The sequence below is a fragment of the Paroedura picta genome, chromosome 4 (assembly GCF_049243985.1).
Source record: "Paroedura picta isolate Pp20150507F chromosome 4, Ppicta_v3.0, whole genome shotgun sequence".
NCBI classification, from domain to species: domain Eukaryota; kingdom Metazoa; phylum Chordata; class Lepidosauria; order Squamata; family Gekkonidae; genus Paroedura; species Paroedura picta.
In genome coordinates this window covers 89,063,237-89,086,941 of record NC_135372.1, presented here as the reverse complement: position 1 = coordinate 89,086,941, position 23,705 = coordinate 89,063,237, and the positions used below count along the sequence as shown (strand labels likewise).

Genomic DNA, 23,705 nt, shown 5'->3' with positions numbered 1-23,705 from the left:
CCCTTGAAAGGGGTATCACACACACACAAAACATTAATTCAGGTGTTCTGGTTTAAAAGTAATAAGAGGTTACGAGATATTTCAACAATTTAAAATAGTCCAGGAGCAACAGCCTAAGTTTAGTTGTTTCAGTATTTAGCTGTGCCCCACCTAGTAGCACTTAGCTTCAGGAAAATTTACCTCTGTACAGAAGGGTGTAAGCTGTGGGTGGACCACTGGTTGCACATACATGTGGAAGGTGGATTCGATCTCCATTGTCCTGCCATTTAGCTTCAGGATGGGGAACTCAATAATCTCCTGGAATAAGAAGATGAAATGTTAATGAATCCAATGAAAATAATGAGTATACATAATAAACTGATTGCCCCTATGTCAACCACAAAACAAGGAAAACCAGTCAGTCACAGACAAGGTAGAGGTATCAACATATTAAAGAGAATCCCCAGGAATTAAAAAATGACACAACCAGAAGAAAAACACTTAAAATAGCATGATTAGAACACAAATGGCTCAAACAGCTAAGAGAGTTAAAGAAAAAAGGGAGAGGTGGACATCTCAAGTTTCTAAAAGCTTATAAAATCTGGGATGGGAGATTAACAAGTAGGAGTTCCAAATTCTTCTCAGGCTCCCAATTTACACTATCTTGTAATATCAAAGAGATCTTTAAAACAGTTGTCCCCAACCCCCGAGCCGGGGACCGGTACAGGTCTGTGGATCGGCACTGGGCCGTAGCTCCTCCTCGTCCTCCTCCCTGGCTGCTGCCTTGGGGCCTGCCCTGCCACTCTGCCGCTGGCTCACCTTTGGTGTTCTCCAGCGGCTTCCATGGCTGGGGCTCCCCCTTGGCGTGGCACTGCACAGCTGCTGCTGGCAGTGCCCCCCCCAGTGGGCAGTGGGAAGTCAGGGGTGCTGGCAGGAAAGCAAGTGGAGTAGGGGCTCAGGCGGTGGTGGCGACATCCCTTGGCAAAAGACTACCCCCCCCCCCGGGCCTTAGTAAAATTGTCAAGCATTGATCGGTCCCGGGTGATAAAAAGGTTGGGGAACACTGCTTTAAAAAAATGCAAACACCACTAAATTCAAGCTGCAACTCCATGGAAGAACACATAGTTATATAAACAATAGCACAAGGAGCACCAATCAGGATCACTTCTTCCATTTCCTTATTGTGTGGAGGATCCTGGAGTTTCTACACAACAGGTAGACTTGTAAAGATTACAGATGCCTTCTAAATTCATGTCACAATTTTGGCAAGCTAGCACTGACTGCCAGATCCTGAGACTACCAGACCTGTTTATTCCTCTAAAATCCACTTACCCTAAACATCTTCTGCTCCCTTAGCCTACTGAAAAAGAAATTACTTGCAGTACATCATAACCTGCTAATGGCTATCTTTTGACAATATTACATCTAGGGTTACAAAGTGATGCTAAACAATGGTCTCTGAAAGAAGTTTTTCCCAGTTTACAGGAGACGAGCACAGCTATCGAAGATTTACAGATCCTTTTGACATGTCACTTGACGATGCTGAATCACAGCTACAGACCATGTTAACTGACCTGTATTTTCACAGTTGTTGACAAAAAGAAAAAGAATAGCCACTTGTACAATTCTACTACCTTTTGGATGCTTTATGTCTAAAATTCCAAGTGCTCTTAACATGGAAACAAAGTTCTACTGAAATCAATGAGGCTTACTTTGAAGACCACAAATTTAAAACTAAAGTTCCAAATGTATAAAGCTAACCTAACGTGAACTTCAGCTTTCCTTTCTGGCAATATATACCTTCAAAAAGCAATCCTGATCACTGAATTTTAAGTGAGTACAATACCAGTTTATAAAATGCCAAATCATAGCAAGAAGCAACCTGAACTATCCTAAACTGTTACAACACATCTGAAACAGCATGTCTCAGAATTAAGGAAAGAAGGGATTATTTACCATATCCTATGCAAGTTATATAGATTTAATTTTCAAATAAGTTCCAGCTCTCAAATTCTAGCTCTGTCCTATTACATATCACAATTGAAATCCACATGCCAAAAACTATAAATTGAAAACAGTGTATTTCACTTTACTCAAGCCTTGGAGACTCCCACGTGGAGATTCAAGACAAAGTCTGCTTCTGCTCCACTCCTATACATAAACTATACATGTAACATCCATGACTATTTCCTGTGACAAATTTATGCTGATAGAGGAGAAAAAAATACTGAGAGAATGCTTGACTATTTGAACAAACAGAAATCAAAAATTTACATGAGCTTGTTAATAAAAAGTTTAAGCAAGCCCTATTACAATGGATCTAGCAATTATTAAAATATACACATGAAATTAAAAAAAAAACATAGCAACCAAGGAATACAAGTAATAAAATCCTTTGTTTCTTCCCCCCCCCACCTCCTCCCGAGCTTAATGTAAGAGGAGTGACAATTTGTTTCGTGTCTTTAAAGGATAATTTGTCTGTGTTATTTAATAGAGAAGCATGATGCTGTGGCTCTGGAGTGCAAATGAGCCAACTGAGTGATAGCCAAGCATCGAGCCTCTCAAATCACTTGCGGAGGGAAGAGAGAATGAAAAAAATTGCTTTTTAATATTCAAAAACAGTTTGCAAAATTTAATCAAAGCACAGCAAAAGCTAACATTTTTACCACTTTGACATTTTTATTAGTGTTTCCATAAATTTTTAAAACATGAATAGAATTAGTTTTAAAAACAACGGGGGGAAAAACCCTGCCTGAAAACATCTGGAAGACAAAAAATATAGTTAAATAAATAAATAAAAACCTCCACTGAAGAACATTTGCTTGTGAAAAAGCCAACTATTGCTGCAGAGGGATGCAAAGCCCTGACCTTGACTTTGCTGCCCAATATAGGTGTAATTTTTTTAAGGTTCTAATGTGAGGGAACAACAACAGCACAGCACCATGGCTAGAGAAAACAATATTGGTATATCAAATATGTAAATACTTCAATCAAAAGCCTGCTTGGTGGGACAGCAGATTAAAATAAATGATACCACTATTACAAACAGAGGGCTGTCTCCCTACCAACCATATTCAACAGGAACTGCTGTCGCAGCAATACCTCGACTTAGAGCAGCCCCATCCTACACGCAGGCAGCAGACATTGCCCAGTTTCACTGACGTTTGTTGGAAGTGTGAGCATTTTCCAGCTTTCTGTTATAAGGGAAGAGGGATCCTCCTGAGATGTATACAAGTTTGCCCAATAATATGAAAATTATCAGGGAAATCAGATGGTTGAATTACGGCATTTTTAAAAGTTTTCGCTGAAAGCCAACAAAATTCCATCACACTGTTTCTGGCCACATTTCTTGTGGTAGAAAACCAGAAATTATTCCCAATATTCAGTTATGCCATGAGGACACCTCTGGCTTTCCCTTGGCAAAAATACATTGTGTAGTTTTTAAAATTTTGCAGTATAGATAAGTTGCTATACAACAGAAGTCATCTGAGTCAGTCAAATCAGAGGGGAGGGAGGGGAGAATGTTCGCTCATGCATTATGGCTAAAACCACAAAAGCTGAACTCAAAGATGAGATTTCCTATCGGAATGAAATTTGATATGAAGGATCTCAAATGGGAGGTGAAAACCATCAAATTCTTGGGGAAATCAGATGAAGAATGCCATTGTTATAATAGTTTAAAAATTATACTATTTTCCCTCATCTATGTCAAAAAACTGTGGTAGATTCAAATGAGTAGCCATGTTGGTCTGAAGTAGCACAATAAAATCAGAGTCCAGTAGCACCTTTAAGACCAACAAAGATTTATTCAAGGCGTGAGCTTTGGAGTGCATGCATTCTTCCTCAGACTTTATTTATTTATTTGGATTTTCATACCGCCCATTCTTTACAGCTCTGGGCGGTTATCTAGTTGAGGAAGAGTACTTGTACTCAAAAGCTCACGCCCTGAATAAATCTTTGTTGGTCTTAAAGGTGCTACTGGACTCGGATTTTATTGAAAAACAGTGGTATTTGTCATGTTCTATTTCTGTTTTGATGTGGTTTTGCAAGCCAGCAGCCTAAGTCCTATGAATTCCACATGCCTCTCACACACCACATGTCCCTCACATCCTCCCAGTCACCTTTTGTAATTCATATCCCCCAGGCTAGTCCGACACCTAGGCTACTTCTTACTGAGAGTGGCCAGCCCCCCACTATTGCCATGTCGACCACCTGCAATCCCAGGCAAAGTGTTACCTTGTGGGGGAGGAGGAAAAGACTGCCCAAAAAGTATTTAAGACCTGAACTGGGGGTATCTCCCCAGCTCAAACAAGAGCCATGTTGCTGTTTCTTCAATGTTTCCTATTAAAGAATTCAGATTTCTACAAATCATGAGACTTTGTGGTATCTCTGGGCAATCCTCACAATCTACCACAGTTGCAAAATTGGGAGGTAGAATGAAATAGAGATGGACTTCAGTAACACTATATCTAGGGCAGAATGTGAATGAAAACTGGAGTAGTAAGTTACAAATCTTTTCTATGTACAAATTGAAAATCTTTTCTATCTGTGTGGTGCTTTGTCAAGAATCTGGGGGTGATCCACGATGCCTCCCTTTCTATGGAGGCTCAATTCACAAATGTAGCTCGCCAGGTGTTCTACCATCTGTGCCAAGTGAAGGAAATAGCCACTTATCTGGCCCCTATCCATGTGATAGTCACCTCTATATAGGATTACTGTAACTCACTCTATGAGGGCCTTTAACTTTGATCCAGAAATTACAGCTGGTACAAAATGCAGCTGTGCAGGTCCTCATGAGGACCCCATGGAGGACCTGCCTGCCCTCCATTCAACCTGTTCTGCATCAGCTGCACTGGCTAGCAGTAGAATTCTAGATCAAGTTCAAGGTGCTGGTACTAACTGTTTAGTGATCTGGGCCCTGTGTATCTACAGTACGCCTCTCCAAGTATGTCCCCCCCAACTTGTTGATGATCCCTGGCCCTGGCCACAGAGAGATCTGGAAGGCCTTGACCAGGGCTAGGGCCTTTTTGGCTTTGGCTTTGGTTCCCATCTGGTGGGAAAAGTTGCCAGTAGACACCCGGGCTGTAACAGAACTAACAAAGTTCCACAGGGCCTGTAAAACAGCACTCTACCACCAGGCCTATGGTTGAGGCCAGGATGACTGAAGAACAACTATGGTCCTTCTTCATGTCCTCCTTCCTACTCTGGCTTCACCCTGTACAAGACAATGGTGCCTGAGGCAACAATTAAATTCTAAATGTTATGTTTTATTATGATTTTAAAACGGTTTAAATGTAGAGTCATGTTGTAAACCGTACTGAGCCTGCTTAGAAATTAATCTAAAGGAAAAAAAATTGCTTCTAAAATTGATATAAACAGGTATTGTTCATCAAAATGCTCTGAAAATGAAACACTTGTTCCCTCTTACCCAAGAGCTGTTGCTTAACACGTTTCACACTAAAATTATATTTTTTCTCTATTTCAAAGGATATATATATATATATATATATATATAATCATGTTCTGTTGCCTTCTTTTCTCCCTGATCCTTTTCTGAGATCCTTAGAAGAAAGGAGAATTAAAAGACCAACCAAAACACCAGCACCTGTTAATCCCAGTTGATTTTGATGGTAGCATAAAAAATATCAAAACCTTTAACCATTTTCCTTCCTTCTCAGATTTCACATATTTCCCAGTACAGTAGAGATAAATCTATTGCAGGTCAGTAAAATAGCTTAATTTTAGTTTCAACACACTGCAATCACTGATCATAATCCACCACTGAAGCCTCTCGTTAAGTTATTTTTTGACAATAAAAAGTAAAGTATATGACAAAGCAGGGAGAACAAAAGTAGTGAAAGAAAAACAATCAACTACCTGTCTCCAGTTCAGGATATAGTTCCCATGTATATCAGGGTATGGGTACTGTTTTTAATGCCTTGTTTTTATACTGTGTTTTTTTAATGTGGGGGTAGGAGGTGAGGGAACCTATTTTCCCCTCCAGTCCCATTCCATAAGTATTCCACCTGCCCTCCATTTTCTAATGATAGAAGTCAAGCAGCGCAACAGTCCTGTCAGTGCTAGAGTTCCCCCTTAACAATAACAGGCTTGCCTACATCCCTGTCTACCCTTCTCCTAACAGAACACTTCTATAACCCTGTTGGCAGGCATCTTTGTAACAGGGTGCCAAATGATCCTATGCACTAAGAGGGTGGGACACAGGCAAACAGAAGGGCAGGATTAAAACAGCTAGAGGAAATAAAATACTGAACAAGTCTGAAAATTTTATGACTGTTTAAACAATTGTAGCCCTATGAAAACCATAGAAAAAGGCTGACAAAGAAATCAGATGCCTTAGGGAAAAGATCAATGGCTTTAACTTTCCTACTCCCACCCCCTTAATTCTTGGCTTCATTGTTCAGTTGCTCAAAATGAGCAAAAAAGGACCTTCCCAAAAGGCTGTTATCCCTATGGTGGGGAGAGGGAGGGAGAGAGACTTTTTCCAGTCTCTGGCAATGTTTACTCAACCAGTATCTACAGCAACAGATACCAGCCTTATGAAATCAGCACCAGGGCTCACTAACAATGTTAACCAGCCTTGCAATGAAATGTAACCTGCGACACTCTGTGGTACTTTCCATTTAAACTTCCATTTGGAGAGCGGCAGCATTTGGGGAGCCCTCCGTCTATCCTGCTAATAAAGACAAGTGTTGGGACCTTTAAAGCTGCCATTCATCTTGTGCCTTTATTAAATTCAATTTTTCTAAACCCATGATACATCATGAAATTAAGAGCTGACATTCCTGCGGAAACAAAAATATCTATCAAACATAAAGAGGGGGGAAAGCGCTCCATTACCCAGAATTTATGGCTTAAAGCCGATCTGCTTCCACTTTTTTACAAGCATATGGTTTGTTTTAGATATCCAAAATGTTATTACAGATCTAGAATTTCATTAGGCTCTATTATGAAATGGTAAGCACTTAACCAAACAACTGAACAGGCTGGTTTTTAGAGCACACAGACACAGACGGGCAACTTAGCCAGCCTTAAAATATTATAATACATTTACACTGTCAATTTCATTTCCAAGAGAGAAGGGAGAGTTTTTTGAAGATAGGGTAAGATATGGCTGCAAGAGGTGGACCTTCTGGCTTGAGTGAAAATACATCAGAAACTGTTGCTGTGATAGCAACACAAACTAAGAGGCCGATAAGCATTTCTAACTGAGCACACACGGACTGTAGGACTCTGAAAGCCTTCCACCTTTACCCTTTCACTTTAAACACACACACATCCAGTTCTCAATCAGTTATATTAGGGGTTCCCAAACTGGGTGGTAAGCCCCCACAAGGAGCGGTAGTAGGATCCGTAGGGGTGTGTGTGAGGGATTCGGGGGGGGGGGGGGAGACACCAGTCTGACTTTTCCTGCTGCAGCTGCATTTTCCTAGTGAGAGACATTCCAAGGTGGCTTGCCATTGCCTGCCTCTGGGTAGTAGTGTCCCTGGACTTCCTTGGTGGTCTCCCATCCCAGTGGTAACCAGGGCCAACCATGCTTAACTTTCTGAAGAAAACGCCAGCTTCAGAAGGTGGGCTGGATAGGATCACATTCCTGCTGAGCTCCTTCCCCTCCTCAGATTCTGAGCTTCCCAGGCTCCACCACGGATCTCCAGGAATTTTTTAACCCAGGATTGCCAACCCTCCATCATTGAGAGGCTGGAAAAGCCTTTTCTTGCTTGCTCCTGGTCACAGGATTTTCCATTGATTGCTGAGCTCTCTCATTCTCTCTCTCTCACTTACTTTCCCCATCTGTTTTTCTCCCCAATGAGGACCCAAAGTGACTTTTACGAATGACGTTTACAAAGAATTTATATATAGTTTCCAGACTAAAATATGGCAGTTGCAATACAGTGTGTTTTGAATTTGCAGTAGACCCAATACCAGGAAGGTGACATGTGTTTGTATTGTTACTGTTACTGTTATTGTTATTGCCCGCCACTCCCAGCAAGCTGGCCCGTGGCAGGTTGCAAACAATTCCCATACATAAAATCTCAATTTAAAAAGCCCATTAAAACACTAGGTCACTAGGGATGTGGCCTGGCAGCCCAAAAAAGTTTGGGTACCGCTGAGTTACTACTTACATGTTATAGAGCTGGAAGCTCCTCAAGAGTTTCACACTTGCAATCCTCAGAGGAAAATACACACAAATGCCTACAGTCACTTTGTGTAATTTTCCTATGCAACAAAAACTTGTCAAGAAGAAGATGGGGCACTGAATCTCAACTGGCCTGTTAAAAACTTAAAAGAGCTCCCCTTTCCAAGGGATTAGGAAAATTCATGAGGGATTGCGATTTCAGGACTATAAACCCAACCTGTTTCATTCTACTCTCCTAAACCAAAAACTCCTGACACAATGCACAGTGTTGTTGAGATGAAGAAAAGGAGCAATATGAATTAAGGGTTTAGAAACTGAACAAAGTTTGAGTCCAATGACACCTTTAAGAGGAAAGGTGTAAGTATAAACTACTTGAAAGCCTTGTACAGAAACCTCTTGGGAACAAAGCAAAGCAAAAAGAAACACACTAATATTCACAAGGAAACACTTTGTCCATATTAGAGTCCTGATTAAATTACAGAAATAAATTACACAAAAGAACATTCAGACTCTCAAATATTTGCTTGAGCAGTGGGTAGGACACACTCAAAGACCAGTATATGTTTATTGGTGGCAGATAAAATTATCCAATTCAGTTGCAATTGAGAATAATTTATTTTCTCCCCCCCCCTCCCAAAATTAATAAATATAAAAGGATGAAAGATGCCACTGGAAAATCAAAGTAGACTGCCCCAGTACAATAAAGAAAGAGCCAAGTGCTCTTGATACTGAGATATGTATCTGATAAGAAAAGGGCAGTGTTTCCCACTATTTAAAAGATAGCCTTTCTACACCTCTAAGAGAAGAAAGCCTGGGTGTCAGTGGCAGCAGTTCATTTTGTTCAACAGTTTTTCTTCTCTTCTCTTCAAAATATAAAAGTCATGTTATGCACAAGAAGCTTGTTTCTTAAACAAACACTTGTGTTTTTGATTTACACCACAGGCTGCTCCTAAATAATTTATGGCGGGTTAAATTTATTGCAGAGCCCTGGCCGCCTGCAAATTCGAATTGCCAAATAATTAGATTTTAGGGCAATGCTTATAAATTATCCCCCGATTTGTCCGGACTTGTTTGTCAGTTGCTTTGTGCTCCAGGTCATCTTTGGCATTTCGCTGTTTGTGTTTTAATTGCTGATTTACACTTTGACAGATGAGAGTTGATGCCTCCAAGTTTGGGGAGGGGAAAGAACAGAGAATCAGAGATCGTAGAAGGCTCCAGTTCTTTCCCTTAACAATTTTTTCCAAGACAATTAGAAGAATGGGCAGCATGTGGATAGAACTAACCTGAGTGCGTTTTTAATTATTATTTTAATGAGAAGTGGTTGAGTTGAACAGTCCTACACTGGCCTCCAGGGGTAACAGACAACATGGCTAAACAGTTCCCACTCATCCAGGTTCAACATTTCTGCAAAACTTACCATAGGAACCAGTCCAAAGAGTGGTTACAGAAGAAAAATTTACTTGATGGCTAAGTATCCCATATACACATAGTGACCTGGTCTGGCTCAGCACATCTACCTTGAAATACTAAAGCAGATATGGTCCACTGACAAACCTTTCAAGAGAGTATCTAATACCAAATTACATTTGTCAAAGAAATACAACTGAATAACATACATATACCTATTTGCCTGCACAATTAAATTTAAAATGTCATGTATTTTGAGAACTGAAACAAGAAAATGTCAACAAAGAAAAATGTTGTATAAATTGGCATTGGGAACATGTGATAAAGAACCAAATAAACAAGGACTAGATGCTAACTTTTATGGCAAACTATTTTATCCTATTTTTTGCCTGTACTTTAGCCAGCAGCGTTCTTTACCATTTCACAGAGATCATTAATCCAATTCATTACTTCTGAGAGATGCCAGAGGAGGCACCCTAACATGTACTTAATACTCACTTCTTTAGAAGTCTAACATTGAACAGTCGACAGCATCTCTTTATTCTTGGTTTCCTAGCTAAACCTATAATGTAAGATCAGGTCAGAGATCTTTTATAGTCATTTGGAAAATGACAAGATTTCAGCCTAGAAACACCAAAATGTAGTATCTCCATGATACATGCTGGCTATTACTTAATTATACACTGTATTTAGGCTCATGCTAACCCAACAAAGTCCATAATAAGAAATGAAAACGGAAAAGAATGTTAAGGAAAATAGCATGAAAGTCTATTGGAAATACAAATTACCTTAACAGAAATATTCAACAACTATAGTCTACAGTTACTAGTGAAAAGAAGACAAAAATTGTAAGTTTTATAACATCTGGAAAAAATGGGAATCAAAAAGCACTGTAAAATTTGTCAATGAACAATAGGTTTTAAAATCATCAATAGAATCCACCCCCAATACAGCAAACCACTGATCTTTGGAACTCACTGCTACAGGATACTGTGGAAAGGAACTATATAAATGGCTTAAAAGGCCCCACAAATGTATATGCAATATGGCTGAGGGTATAAATCAGCTTGACCAGAGCACCCTGAAATTTGACATTAACAGGAACCAATTGATAACACCTAGAATTCTCTGTTAATGACCTATACCATTACATAGTTCTAACCTAACAAGTATGTCTGACAGGACACCAGACAAAATAAACTGCTAGACTTGACTTAGGCACTTATATATGCAATGGGTAAGTGAACTTGGGCCAATCTAAAAAAGCAAAAAGGAACATCAGAATTTGAGCACCAGGGCAACAATCTCAAACATCAAAGGTCTCCAAGTTAATTCATATAATAACTGCTTGAAACGCCTCTTCATGCCAGTTTCCTATGGTCAGCCATTCCATGCAAATGCCATCAGAGGTACCTTTGCACATGTCATCCAGTATTCAAAAAGGCAGCTTTTAAAGTAGACTGGGAAAGAAAGCATTGCTACATATGGCAGTATTTGTACACGTACCAGGCAAGCAAAGAAAAAACAACAACCAAGAGAGTCGGTATTTAAAGGCACAATGTTCATAAGCACTGGTACTCAAGCTCGAGCCCTCACTAAAGAAGAAAAAAGTACAATTCTCTGAAATGAAGATCTGGACCAGTTATCACATCCATGGGTTTATGATAAGTATAGCGTAGTGCAGGCTTCCTGAATCAGGGTTTTGTGAAATCCTGGGGTTTCTTGACGGCCCTGAAAGGGTTTTCTGAATGGGTGAGAGTTAATTAATTTTAATACATTTTAAAGATTTGTTAAACATTTATTGGATGATATGACTTTATATGACCATGTCAACTCACCCACTCTTCCCAGAATGGCCTGGAGGGGGTGGGGAGGGGCCCCAGGTGGGTATTTACATAGTTATGCTTCCCAGTCACATCATGTCTGGGGGTTTTCGGAGCTTGAAGAATGTTTCAAGGGTTTCTCAATGGTAAAAAAGTTGAGAAAGGCTGGCTTAGTCTCTGGTTTTATTTATCTAAAAAAATTCTGTGCTGCCTGTCCAGAACAGCCCAACGTGGCTTACAAAATAAAACTGAACAAAACCAGAATATACCATAAAATTGTTAAAACTCAGTATTATAACTCCAGCCTATAGCAGAGCCAATCATAGAGACATTTAAGAACCAAAACACATGACTCAGAAATGCTTTGGGAATTCTACTATTGACAGTTCTTTTTTAATTAAATGTTTGCATGGAAGATGTTGCATACAACAATCACACTACTGCATTAACTAAACAATAAACCTCAGGAAAAAAACAAAAAAGATCCCTCACATTCATGAACAATGGATGGAACACTTAGAAAAGTGCATCTTTTCTGAGGTTTCAGATGAGGATATTCTATTATAGCCAATTTCAAGTTGAAAACTGAACCAATATGGATAATAAACCAGAGTGCAAAAATAATATTTGGAATTGGTTGGGTCTTTTAAAAAGTTGTATATCACATTTGACACATAAGAATATTTTGTGCACCAATACACAAAAGAGCATAATTTTATATAATTTTAACTTGTTTCTGAATTGTGACAGATTAATCCAACTGTTTGATGCCAGAATTGAGACATGTATTTTTGGAGAAATCAATAAAGAATAAGACCTGTTCTCTTACATGTACATTTTAGATATTTTAGATATTTGCCTGCCTGAGTTGTTAGAAGACTGGACATGGTAACTGAAGCCCAAAAAGACATTGTGTAAATAGTTGGCTTAAGAAAACAAAAAAGGGGCTGTGTTTTGTCTTCCTGATCCAAAAAAGCCTGTGCACACTTTGCAGAAGGTTTTATTTTATCTTTGACAATATAGCTTTGTGATCACACTGCAACGCAGTCCATGCCATTAAAAAAAATTACTCAAAGCAGGAAATTATTCGGAGAGGGGAAGGTAGGTGCAAGGACGGGACAATGCTGCAGAGACCTTTCCCCTCCATACAGGCTTGCCTCTGGTTGCTCATCGATGGGACACACAACTGAGGGTGATAAATCCAGTTTTGGCAATTTCCCTCATCACAAGTTAAAACTGGCTAAACCTCAACACAACTCCTTGACAGCCTCAAGATGCAGGTGGTGTCATGTGGAGAGGGCTCTAAAAGCAGCCAACATTCGTAGGCTGTCCAGGGGCAAATTCCTCGTGCGGAAATGGTCTATATACTCCTTTCTTCAATAAAAAGTCAAGCTTTCCAAGGATTAAATCCTTATATACCATGGGGCTTCATCTTTAGGTACAGGTTTAAAAGATAAGAGACTAGTTAGTCTGGCTATTCGTATACCTGTGGTCGGAAATATAGCAGTTGTTTCTAGTCCTTAAACAGTTTTCAGCAAGCAAAGATTAGATATTCATGAAAATCCATGCACCGGCTTGCTCACCAGAAGCCTCCCTCCAGATTCATATTAAATGTACATCTGTAAAGAAATGCAACTTTGACAAGGGAACAAGTTCTCGATTTTTAGTAAAATATTTTTAGGATAGTCTCTGTAGTGCCCCTACAGGTTTCTGCAGAAAGATGGCAGAGAACAGACATGCAGAGTGTAGGCAAGCTACAGACACAGTTGATGAAAAGATCCAGCTGAATAATATCCCATCTCAACATACTGTCATTCCTTCAAAATATACAGCAAAGCTGCACCAGCACATATTGTTACATTCCACAGCAAGGACTTGGAGGACACATCCCCTTAAAGTTGCAGTAATCATATTCTTCTCATGCTCCATTTTTATTGCAAGTTGTAAACTAGCTTCACATGCATCATGGTTTTGCATCAAAATGCACACAGGCCAACCACATATACAAAGGGACACGGCAGAGTCAATTTACAGCTTTTGACAGGTCTTTGCACCAGGGACTGGATATACAACATACAGCCCAGCATCTCACTCAGGAAACTGTTAAGGCATTTCCACAAAATTATTATTTTTAAAATAAACGGTGTATCCCCTAACCCAGAACTACAGGAGATTTTAAAGATTTTTTAATGCAGTTTATTTTGGATTAATTGGGCCATTGGCTCTCAACAAGGGAAAGCAGAAAAGAAAGGCACATCTTCAAGACAACTAAATAATGAGCAGCAATACTCCTAATAAGAGCTGCAGCCCAGATAAGGACTTTCTTTAAGCCAAACTAACAGACCCAACAGAAGGCAGGAAATACCACAAAATTCAGTGCAACTATCACTCCAACTTTTCCACTAATAGAAACATTTCAGGAAAACCATCTCAGACAACATCACACCTTTTAACTTTTAATACATGTGGGCAGGAACCTATTTTTCAATGAAAGAAAAAGCACAAATCAGCTTCACTAACTCACAATTTTGAATTACAAACCTGAATTAAGCCAACCATCTTACACTGGTCCACTGAAACACACTCATTTCTATCTTTACGAGTATAGGGAAGAATCATTTTTATTTAAGCAATATTTTCTGATCCAAAACATTAAAGATAGAATCTAGAGTCTCCTCAGTTATAATAGCACAGAAATGTAAGTTGCATAATGTAACAGGTATATACAATATCCTGACATTCACCCCTTTCATTTTTTAAAATTAAAATTTGTAGCCTGCTTAGTTAGAAAGGAATTGTTAAAATGGATGTGTGTTATTCACTATTCAACAGGCAAGCAGTGGATCTCTGGAAAAAAAATGAAATTTTGGCAAGCCTTTTAAAGGTCAGGTTGTCAGACCTGAGTTCAAATCCCATCTCAGTCACAGAACTCTGAGAATATCTTGGTTCCTAGGATATCGTATTCATCTACAAAAGGGAAGTAATAATGCCCTATCCTCCAGATGTGACATGACAATAAGATACAGATCTAAAACAATGCTCCTTTTAAGGCAAACTCAAGTGAAGCCAGCTGGATTAGGTGGGTCAACACTGCTCGTGATGTTAGATCTCATGGTAGCATTCAATGTGGTAGATTATGAGCTTCTTGTTCACCACCTTCCCGATATAAGTATATGGGGGACAGCCTTACAATGGCTGATCTCCTTTCTCAGTAGACAGAGGGCTACAGTGGGAGACAGTCAATCACGCCACTGTCAGCTCTCATGCGGAGATCCTCAGGACACAATTTTATCATCCATTTTGTTCAACATCTTTATGCGTCCTCTGGTTCAGCTGGTCTGGAGACTTGAGCTCGGGTGCCATCATTATGCTGATGACATTCAGCTCTATTATTATTATTGTTTCGATTTATTACCCTCCACTCCCAAACAACTCATGGCAAGTTAGAATAGTCTCAAAAAATCCCAGTATAAAAAAACCATTAAAACCCCCAGACATAAAAACATAACACAGATCCAACAAATCACAATAACTGAAAAGGAGATATGGCAGGGGGAAAAAACTAATTCAACTTACTATCATTCCCCCAATAAAAATCTCATACAGGGGTTGGGAAGTGGCCCGTAAGTGGCCACTCACACCGCTCTATCCTGGGAGGGGGGCCATACAGATCTTCCTTGCCACGCCGGCCTCAACCATAGACCTGGTGGAAGCGTTCTGGTTTGCAGGCCCTGTAGATTGCCGGAAGCTCCTGCAGGGCCCACAGCTCCTCTGAAAGCTCATTCCACCAGGTAGGAGCCAGGACTGAAAATGCCCTGGCCATGGTCAAGGCCAGGCGCGTTTCCCTGGATCTGGGAATGACCAACAAATTAGTGCCCACAGAGCTTAAGGCCCTGTGGGGGGGGGGGGCATAGTTCTACAGGTGGTCCCTCAGATATGTGGATCCCAGACTGCGTAGGGCCTTAAAAGTTAAAAACAGAACCTTGAACCAGATTTCCTAATGGATGGCCATCCAGACTAGTCCCCAGAGACATTTGCCAGTTGTTTGAAAGCAGTGATGGCTTAGATCAAGCAGAGCCATCTGAAATTCAATAAATTCAATCCTTTCAAAATGGAGGTCCTGTGGCTAGATAGGAAAGGCCCAGGTAAGGAAGTAGGCCTGCCTTGTCTAGACAGGATACAGCTGATGGCTGTATCAATCACTAGGAATTTATGTGTGACCTTTGACTATTAGACCTTTGACAGAGGCTCAGGTCAACAAGGTAGCTCAACTAGCGTTCTACCACCTTTGCCAAGCTAAGCTACTAGCACCCTACGTGGCTCCAGAACACACCACAGTGATCCATGAAACAGTCACCTCCAGGCTACACTTCAGTAACTTGTTCTATGCGAGTCTACCCTCATCCTTGACCCAGAAACTGCAACTGGTCCACAATGCAGCAACACAGGTCCTCACAAGAACATCTTGGAGGGCACATATTATGCCTATTCTTAGGCACCTGCACTGATTCCTAGTTGAATTTTAGACCATGTTCAAGGTTTTGGTACTGCCCTTTAAGGCCATATGTGATCTGGGCTCAGCCTGAGGAACTGCCTAGCTGACTGTCCCCCCAAGAGCACTTTGCTCAGCCAGTTTGAACCGGCTGGTTATCCCTGGCTCTAGAAAAGTACGTATGGCCTCAACCAGGCCCAGGGCCTTTTCCGTCCTGACCTCTACCCAGTGGAATGAGCTCCCAGAAGAGCTAAGGCCCTTCAGGAACTTTCTCAGTTACAAAGAGCCTGCAAAACACAGTTGCCAGGCTTTTGGTTGGGGCCAGTAAACAACAAGCAATATCATCAAATGAGCCCTCCCCAAGACTAACCCACCCCTGGAGACTGGGAGATAAAGAAACTAATGGTTTTTAGCTGATGTGTGTCAATGTATTTTAATGTGTTTCTAAATTGTTAAATGTTACAGATTTTAATGATGTAAACCGCCACAAGCAGGTACATACAAGAAGAGGCGGGATGTAAATATAATTATAAATAAATAAATTTACCTGGGGGTGGATCTGTGGCTTGTCACATGTGGCCTCAAAATCCAGCACTAGGAAGTAGTGATACCTTTGTGGGGGAAAGGATGACATTGCTGCCATGGAAGCAAAACCGTGAGACGCCAGTTTCCCGGTTGTAGTGGAGCCGTATCCCTGGAAAATGTCACGCCGCAGAAGGGAGTGCAGAGTATTCCTCACTTGTGAGAGTAATTTCAAGTGAAGTTTTCCTGCTGTGGTATGGATAAGTGCTACCATTGAACACTTAGCAGCATCTGGAACTTAAAAAGAAAAGAATACCTGATGTTACTCCCTTAAGCACCAAATTTCATTTACATTACTGTAACAGAAACAAGAATACAAGCTCCTTTCTGAACTTGGATGGAGAACTAGAAAATACCTCCTACTAACTTAATATGTATTTACATATTTAATATACTTTTTGATAGTAATAAAATTTATTGCCTATGGCCAAAGGCCATTACGACATATTTATACCTAATCTTTTAAACAACATATCCAAGACAGTACAAAACTAACTGTACAAAATATGAACAACTAAAGTATTAAATAAAACTGTAAAAGCAGCAACAGGTTATACACCTGCCTTCTTTAGCACTCAGCAAAATAAAACTGTTTAACCTTCCACACAAAAACACATGTAAACACAACAGGAACTAGAAACAATCCATGGAAATATACTATGTAAGAGAACAACACACCCTTAACACAGTGTGGAAAATAAAGAACAAATGTCAAAACTGGAAGCAATCTTCAGCTTTGGATAACAGACCATAAGCATCTATTCTAGATTTGTATACAAGCCCTGCAATCTGGAAGCCCATTTCCCATCCCACTACAAACTAGATTTAGATTTGCACTGGCAGCTACTCTGTTGTTGACCAAGAGATTAATCTAAGGCTGGGAATCAACAAAAGGTTTGCTAATTAATCAGCAGTCTTAACTAATTAAAATACAAATTAGAATTAGCATGACAAACGGGACATTTTTAGATCCTTTAGGCTAGTGCATGGGAATGCAGAAAAAGACGGGGGGGGGGGAATTATATCCAATGCAAACTCAATTGTCACTCAATTGAGCAGCCATGTGGAAAGGTATAAACCACAGCTCTGCAAACATGGAGGAAGGAGGACACCTACCCAGAATGATGTAATCCTGTAATCTCTAGAAACCTGATATTTCCTTCTATACAACGTTAAAGGGAAGGCTGTTCAAAGACCATGAATGGACCCACCTAGGTTTCCACACCTAGGTCTCTATAAACATGCATTCAGACACACTGATCCAAAGGAAGTTCTAAACTAAATAATAAAGAAAAGGATTATAATTTTAAAAATGTTATAAAATAATCTGAATTCAACGGTTCACAGACAACAAATGTTGTATAATTGACAAAGCGCTGAATTTAGGCTGGGAAGTCCAAACTTCAAATCTCTAGTCTCTAGTTAGCCATAGAGTTCCTTATTTGAGTTTGGATCAGTTACTGTCTGCCAACCTAAAATACTTCACAGAATTGTGATACAATGCAGGTAGATCATATATATTGCCTTTTACTTCCCACCCCTTAAAAAAAATCACTGATTTTGGCATTCTTGTAAACTATTTTCACAGGATTAGTTTCTCTCTAATTTTGTATACTGATCAAATAATACTTTTACCATTAGCAGATCATATATGTGATACAACTCCATAGTAATATAATAAAATATAGGTTTTCGTCAATACTCATGCCACCCACAAGGCACATTTAAACAAGAATCAAATAAGATTCAAACCAACAATCCATGGTTCCTTTATATATTTGTGAAACAGTCTTGGGGGTGGAACATGTCTGGCTGTCCAAGTTGGAATAGGGCCAATCAGGGTGCAGCCAGCAGCCCCTACAGTTCCTGCCCTCCCTCCTTGAATGCTAGCCACGTTCCTCTCAGACATGCCAGAGACAGAGAGATACAGAGCCCTGCCAGACCACAAATATTCCCTCCTATCGCTCCTGCTGCAAGGGAAGCATAGAGAGACAGAGAGAGCTGCCCCAAGCTGCTGACAGGGACATAGCGAGAGCCACCCCTGCTGCGTTGGAGGGAGAGATACAGAGAGAGCTGCCCCAAACTGCACACCAGCCCTCCTTTCCTCCTAGTTACCTGCTATGAGACACACCAAGAGACACGCTGCAAGAGGGAGAGAGAGATACACACACACAAAGAGTTCTGCACCTCTGGGTCCTAGCACCCATTGCATTCCTGCTTGCAATGGGCTTTCTTGCTAGTAAAAATATAAGAAGAGTTCTATGAGATCAGACCAATGGTTCGTCTAGTCCGGCATCCTGTCTCACACAGTGGCCAACAACTTCCTCTGGAGGGCCAACTAAAGACTATATGGGTTAAGATCTTCCCCTCCTCCCTCAGTCATCATGGCTAGCAAACATTGATCTATCTAATCCTCTTTACAAGCTTTCAGTTCCTGTGGCCATCATTTCATCCTCCAGCAGCTAATTTTAATTACTCTCTGTATAAATTATTCCTTCTGTCTGTCCTGAATCTACTGCCCATCAGTTTCACTGGATGACTTCATGTTCTAGAATTTAGGGGAAAGAAGAAAAAATTATCTTTGATAACTCTCTCCACCCCACATATAATTTTATAAACCTCTATCGTTTCCTTTACGAACAAATTACATAGTTCCAGTCCCAATACAGGTCATAGTAGGATTTACTTACTTCCAATTATTTATTCCTACTCTTTGCTTCTCTAACCCAGTGGTCCCCAACCTTTATTAGGCTGGGGACCGGCAGGGCATCGGGCCGCGCCCGCGGGGCCCGCGCGGGCCACGCCCACGATTCTGGCCGCGCCCGCGGGCCGCACCCGCGCATCGAGCCGCGCCTGCGGATCGGGCCGCACCCGGAAGCCACGCCCGCGGATCGGGCCGCGCCCACGAGCCACGCCCGCGGATCGGGCAGCACCCGCGGGCCGCGCCTGGGGATCGGGACGCGCGGGCGCGGCCTGCATGGGCGCAGCCCGGCCCCGATTCCTACTCCCCGCCCTCCCGCAGTAAGTAACTTCCCGGGCCGCAAGTAAGTAGCTTCCCGGGCCGCAAGCTTGCAGCCTGGGAAGTTTTTTACTGCGGGGGGGGGCGGGGAGAGGGAGCTGCGGCCCGGCGCCATGCCCTTTGCGGCCCGGCATCGGGCCGCGGCCCGCAGGTTGGGGACCACTGCTCTAACCAATTTATTATCCCTAAATGTTTTATGTAAACTGCCCAGAGTCGTAGGGAAGGGCGGTATAAAAATATAAATAAATAAAATAAAATAAGCGAACCCATCCTATTATTCCATGACTGCTAAGTTTATTCAAGAGTCTTTGGCGAGGTTCCTTGTCAAAAGCCTTTTGAAAGTCTAAATATATGTCTACTGGGTCAGCATTGTCCACATGCTTGTTCACTTTCTCAAAGAACTCTTAAAGGTTGGTGAGGCAGGGCTTCCCTTTGCAGAAACCATGCTGATTTTCCCTCAGCAAGCTTTGTCCCCCTGTGTTTCTAATAATTATTTGATTACATTTTCTGCTATTTTGTCTGGGACAAATGTTAGGCTGACTGGACTTTGGACTTCATGGGTGATTTTCCATTGACATGAATGTTAAACTTAATAGCTTTATGATCACTGTTTCCAACTGGTACAACAACCCCTACATCTCTCAGCATATCTTAAGACCCTCTCAGAACCAGATCCAAGATCACTACCTCTCTGAAAGACCAAATGATCCAGTACAGAGTCATTCATGATGTCCAAGAATTTCTACAGTGTGCCTCAAACATGCTTACCCAGTAAATGTGAGGGTACTTGAAGTTTCCCAGTGCAATAATATTATCTGCTTCAGTGACCTCCCTTATTTCCTTCTCCATGTCAAGATTAGCGCCAAGGGTTTCATCAGTTGGGTGATAGTAGTCCTATTGTATTGCACCCCAACTTTTAAGTAATCGTTAAGTATTTCCAGTCATATAGCTTCTGTTGAGGGGTTAATTCCCCTGTTATTTTTTAACTTATTGGATTCTATGCACTCTTTGATGTACAACAGAACACCTCCACCAACCCATCCCTCGGTGTCCTGCCTATACAGCTTATTCACAGGAATAACTTTATCCCATAGATTTCATGCTTCATACCAAAAAACTAAAATCTTTTCAATACCCATCCTAAGATTCACAATCCAAAGCACTATTTCATTCCCAAGTCCTAAAATACTCCTCATAACAGCGCTGTTATTCTATGTTCTCAACAGTAATGTAAATTGGAATTCTGAACAAGGATTTGGAGCTTGCTTAGATTGCTTGATTTTACAAGTCATCATCATCATCATCAACATCATCATCTATTAGATGTATATACCACCCTCTCAGATGATTCAGGGCACTGAACATCAAGATACAGTATAAAGTTAATACATATAAGCATACAAAATATAAACTATACTAAAATATTATCAAATAAAATGATCACATTTATCACATTATTAAAACATTTAACCATAATTGACAGTTATACAGTCCATTTAAATTTCAACTTGTTTCAGTTATTCCACTGAGCGTATGATGGCAATTCCAGGGGGTTCTTGAAGGGCCCAGGAGATGTTAACAGATCACTGGTACCAACCAAAAGTTTAGCGGAAGAGTTCCATTTTGCAGGCCCTGCAGAACTGTGTAAGCTCCAACAAGGCCTGGATCTTCTCCAGGAGTTCATGCCACCAAGTTGGGCTAGACATACTTCCCTGGGGCCAGGGATCACTAGCCGATTGGAGATGGGCAAGCATAGTGTTTTTCACGGAGTATAAGCAATCAGGCAGTCCCTCCTGTTTGCTGGGCCCATACTGTGAATAGCCTGGAAGGTGATTACCATAATCTTAACACTGATCATGGTACCATATGGCAGGGGTAGTCAACCTGTGGTCCTCCAGATGTCCATGGAGTACAATTCCCATGAGCCCCTGCCAGCATATGCTGGCAGGGGTTCATGGGAATTGTAGTCCATGGACATCTGGAGGACCACAGGTTGACTACCCCTGCCATATGGGGTATTAAAAAACCTGACAGCACAGTCCTAAACAGAGTTTTCCTGATCAATAGCATAGGCTAGCTTAGTCTTGCGGGATCTTGGAAGCTAAGAAGATTGGTCCTGGTTACTATTTTTTGGGAGACCATCAAGACAATCCAGGGTTGCTACACAAAGCCAAGCAATAGCAAACTACCTGTGAATATTTCTTTCCTCCAGATTCACCATAAGTCAATTGTGACTGATGGGAGGGAGAATTACCCCCTTCTATGCCCATTGACTTCAATGGGTGTCACTATGTTGAAGTCTGTACAGTAAGAACTTGTAAGAACCATCTCACAACAATGTAAATGTACATGATCAGATTATTCAACACTTTAAACCAAGCACACGTTAACTATAAGTAGATCCCAGGCTTGCTAATACAATTATTAACATGTGTGAATGTGCATAGGGGTCAATATCTGCACTTTACACTGATTTTATCTGGCCATAAAGTTTATCCTTGAAAGAAAGGGGAAGCTTAAGAAGGTAAACACCTTCCCCCTGCTGGTAGAGGGAGCCTGTAATGCAGAAGTAAAGAACCTTCCATTTGTATGCACATTATTAATGCCCTCCTGCTGCAATGAAGGGCAGGAAGCACCCTCTGAAGAACATTATGCTGATCAGGAAGGACTTACAACAAAGGACAAGGACAGGACGACCAGTCACTTCTGAAAATTAAGGGTTATTTACACAACAGTTAGCAACTGCTTCTCTATATCCACTAGTCCATCAAGTAAATAATGCACGTGCCAAAATGCACACTTAATGAGGTAAATAATATGCCTTGAAGAACGTTTAAAGCTCTATTTACCTGAGAGACCAGCAAAAGACCAGATTAGAAGATAATTGCAGATGAGCAGGTTGGGTAAATACACATTTCATAACCTTCCTGCAGAAGGATTTTTGGTTAGAAATACATTCACATATTGTATGTGGAAAGGTTAAAGACTGGGCCATTTTGCAAGCTGAGAGTCTTACTGAATAAGCTGAATCACACTGTAGTGGGTTAACACTGGGCAGTGGGATGTAAACAGTGGAAGAGAAGGATGTTAGTTCCATAAAGCAACACAGCAAGTCTCAGAAAACCAAGCTACAAAAATAATAAGCAGCTGCCCATCTAGCCTAACATTATATTTATCCTGAAGGTTCCCTGCCATAACTACCATCTTTCCATCTAGCACATTTCATTGTCATTAATAAATGCATTACAGCCAAATAGAAGTTAGTAACAGTCACTTCCAACCCATCATGGAGTAACATGTATTTGAGAAAGATGCCTTTTAAATCTTCAAAGCTGCCAAGCTGGGTAGCTGTGAGGCTATCAGGCAAATGTAATGTTCTGGAGGAAAGCAGCTACTCCGTAATATTTTATTGTGGCAAAGACCCGACCTCACCACGTACACAGAAAAGTACACAGAAAAACAAGGAAAGGACACAGCTATTATAGTTAATATATCCAATAAATACATCCAAGTTTAGCCATACACATACACTTAAAATCACTGTTTTGCCAATATATTTTAATTTAGAAGCTGTTGCAATAAATCTTGCACTGCAATTGTTATCAGGGGCTAAGAGAATATCAAGCCTTTCCCTGCTTACAGCTAAACCAGATTAGCTGTAAAAATTATGTTTACTTATTTAAAATATTTATATTCCAGATCTCCATATCAGCAAAGCTGCTTATAGCAATACTTCTCTTACTGAAATGGGAAGGTATTCCAAACTAGATTTAAGGCTTGTTCACACTAGCGTGTTCTTTCATATTCTCCAAGAAAAAGCAAGTGTCCACCACGTCTGATCCTGCTAGCCAATCAACTAGCACCAAAATTATTACATAGGATTTGGCAGCTCCTTCTAGGACTTGATTTTTGATAATTTTAATATATTTTATTATGTAATTTTATTATTCGGTTATTGTTTTTAGTCCCACAAATTGTCATAAGATAAAGTTGCATAAATCATGGAAGAAAAGCACAAAAGAGAAGCGCATTACACTCCCCCAAATTTGGTGCTAGGTTTCTTTAAAAAGAGTTGCTGGAGTTCAAAACTGGCCAGAGACCCATCCCCAGTTAAAGTGCCACAGGAAGCTGCTTCTTCCTCAGATATAGTAGATCTACCTCCCAATCCAAGATTATGAGGGGAGAACAATGATTAGGCAATTGTTCAGACAATTCTTAATACAAGGCTCATATTCACATAGGTTCTTG

The 23,705-nt window shown here is 40.7% G+C and overlaps 1 protein-coding gene across 2 annotated transcripts in view; it reads right to left on the bottom strand.

Moving 5' to 3' along the window:
* Positions 1–23,705, bottom strand: part of ERI3 (ERI1 exoribonuclease family member 3) — a 239,578-nt gene that overhangs the window by 203,009 nt on the left and 12,864 nt on the right. For both annotated transcript variants that reach the window (XM_077334022.1, XM_077334023.1), the window contains exons 2-3: positions 16,404–16,675; positions 181–297 (exon numbers count right to left, since the gene is read on the bottom strand). In XM_077334022.1, coding sequence (XP_077190137.1) covers positions 181–297; positions 16,404–16,652 — 366 coding nt within the window. In that variant the 5' untranslated portion in view covers positions 16,653–16,675. The remainder of the gene's footprint in view (positions 1–180; positions 298–16,403; positions 16,676–23,705) is intronic.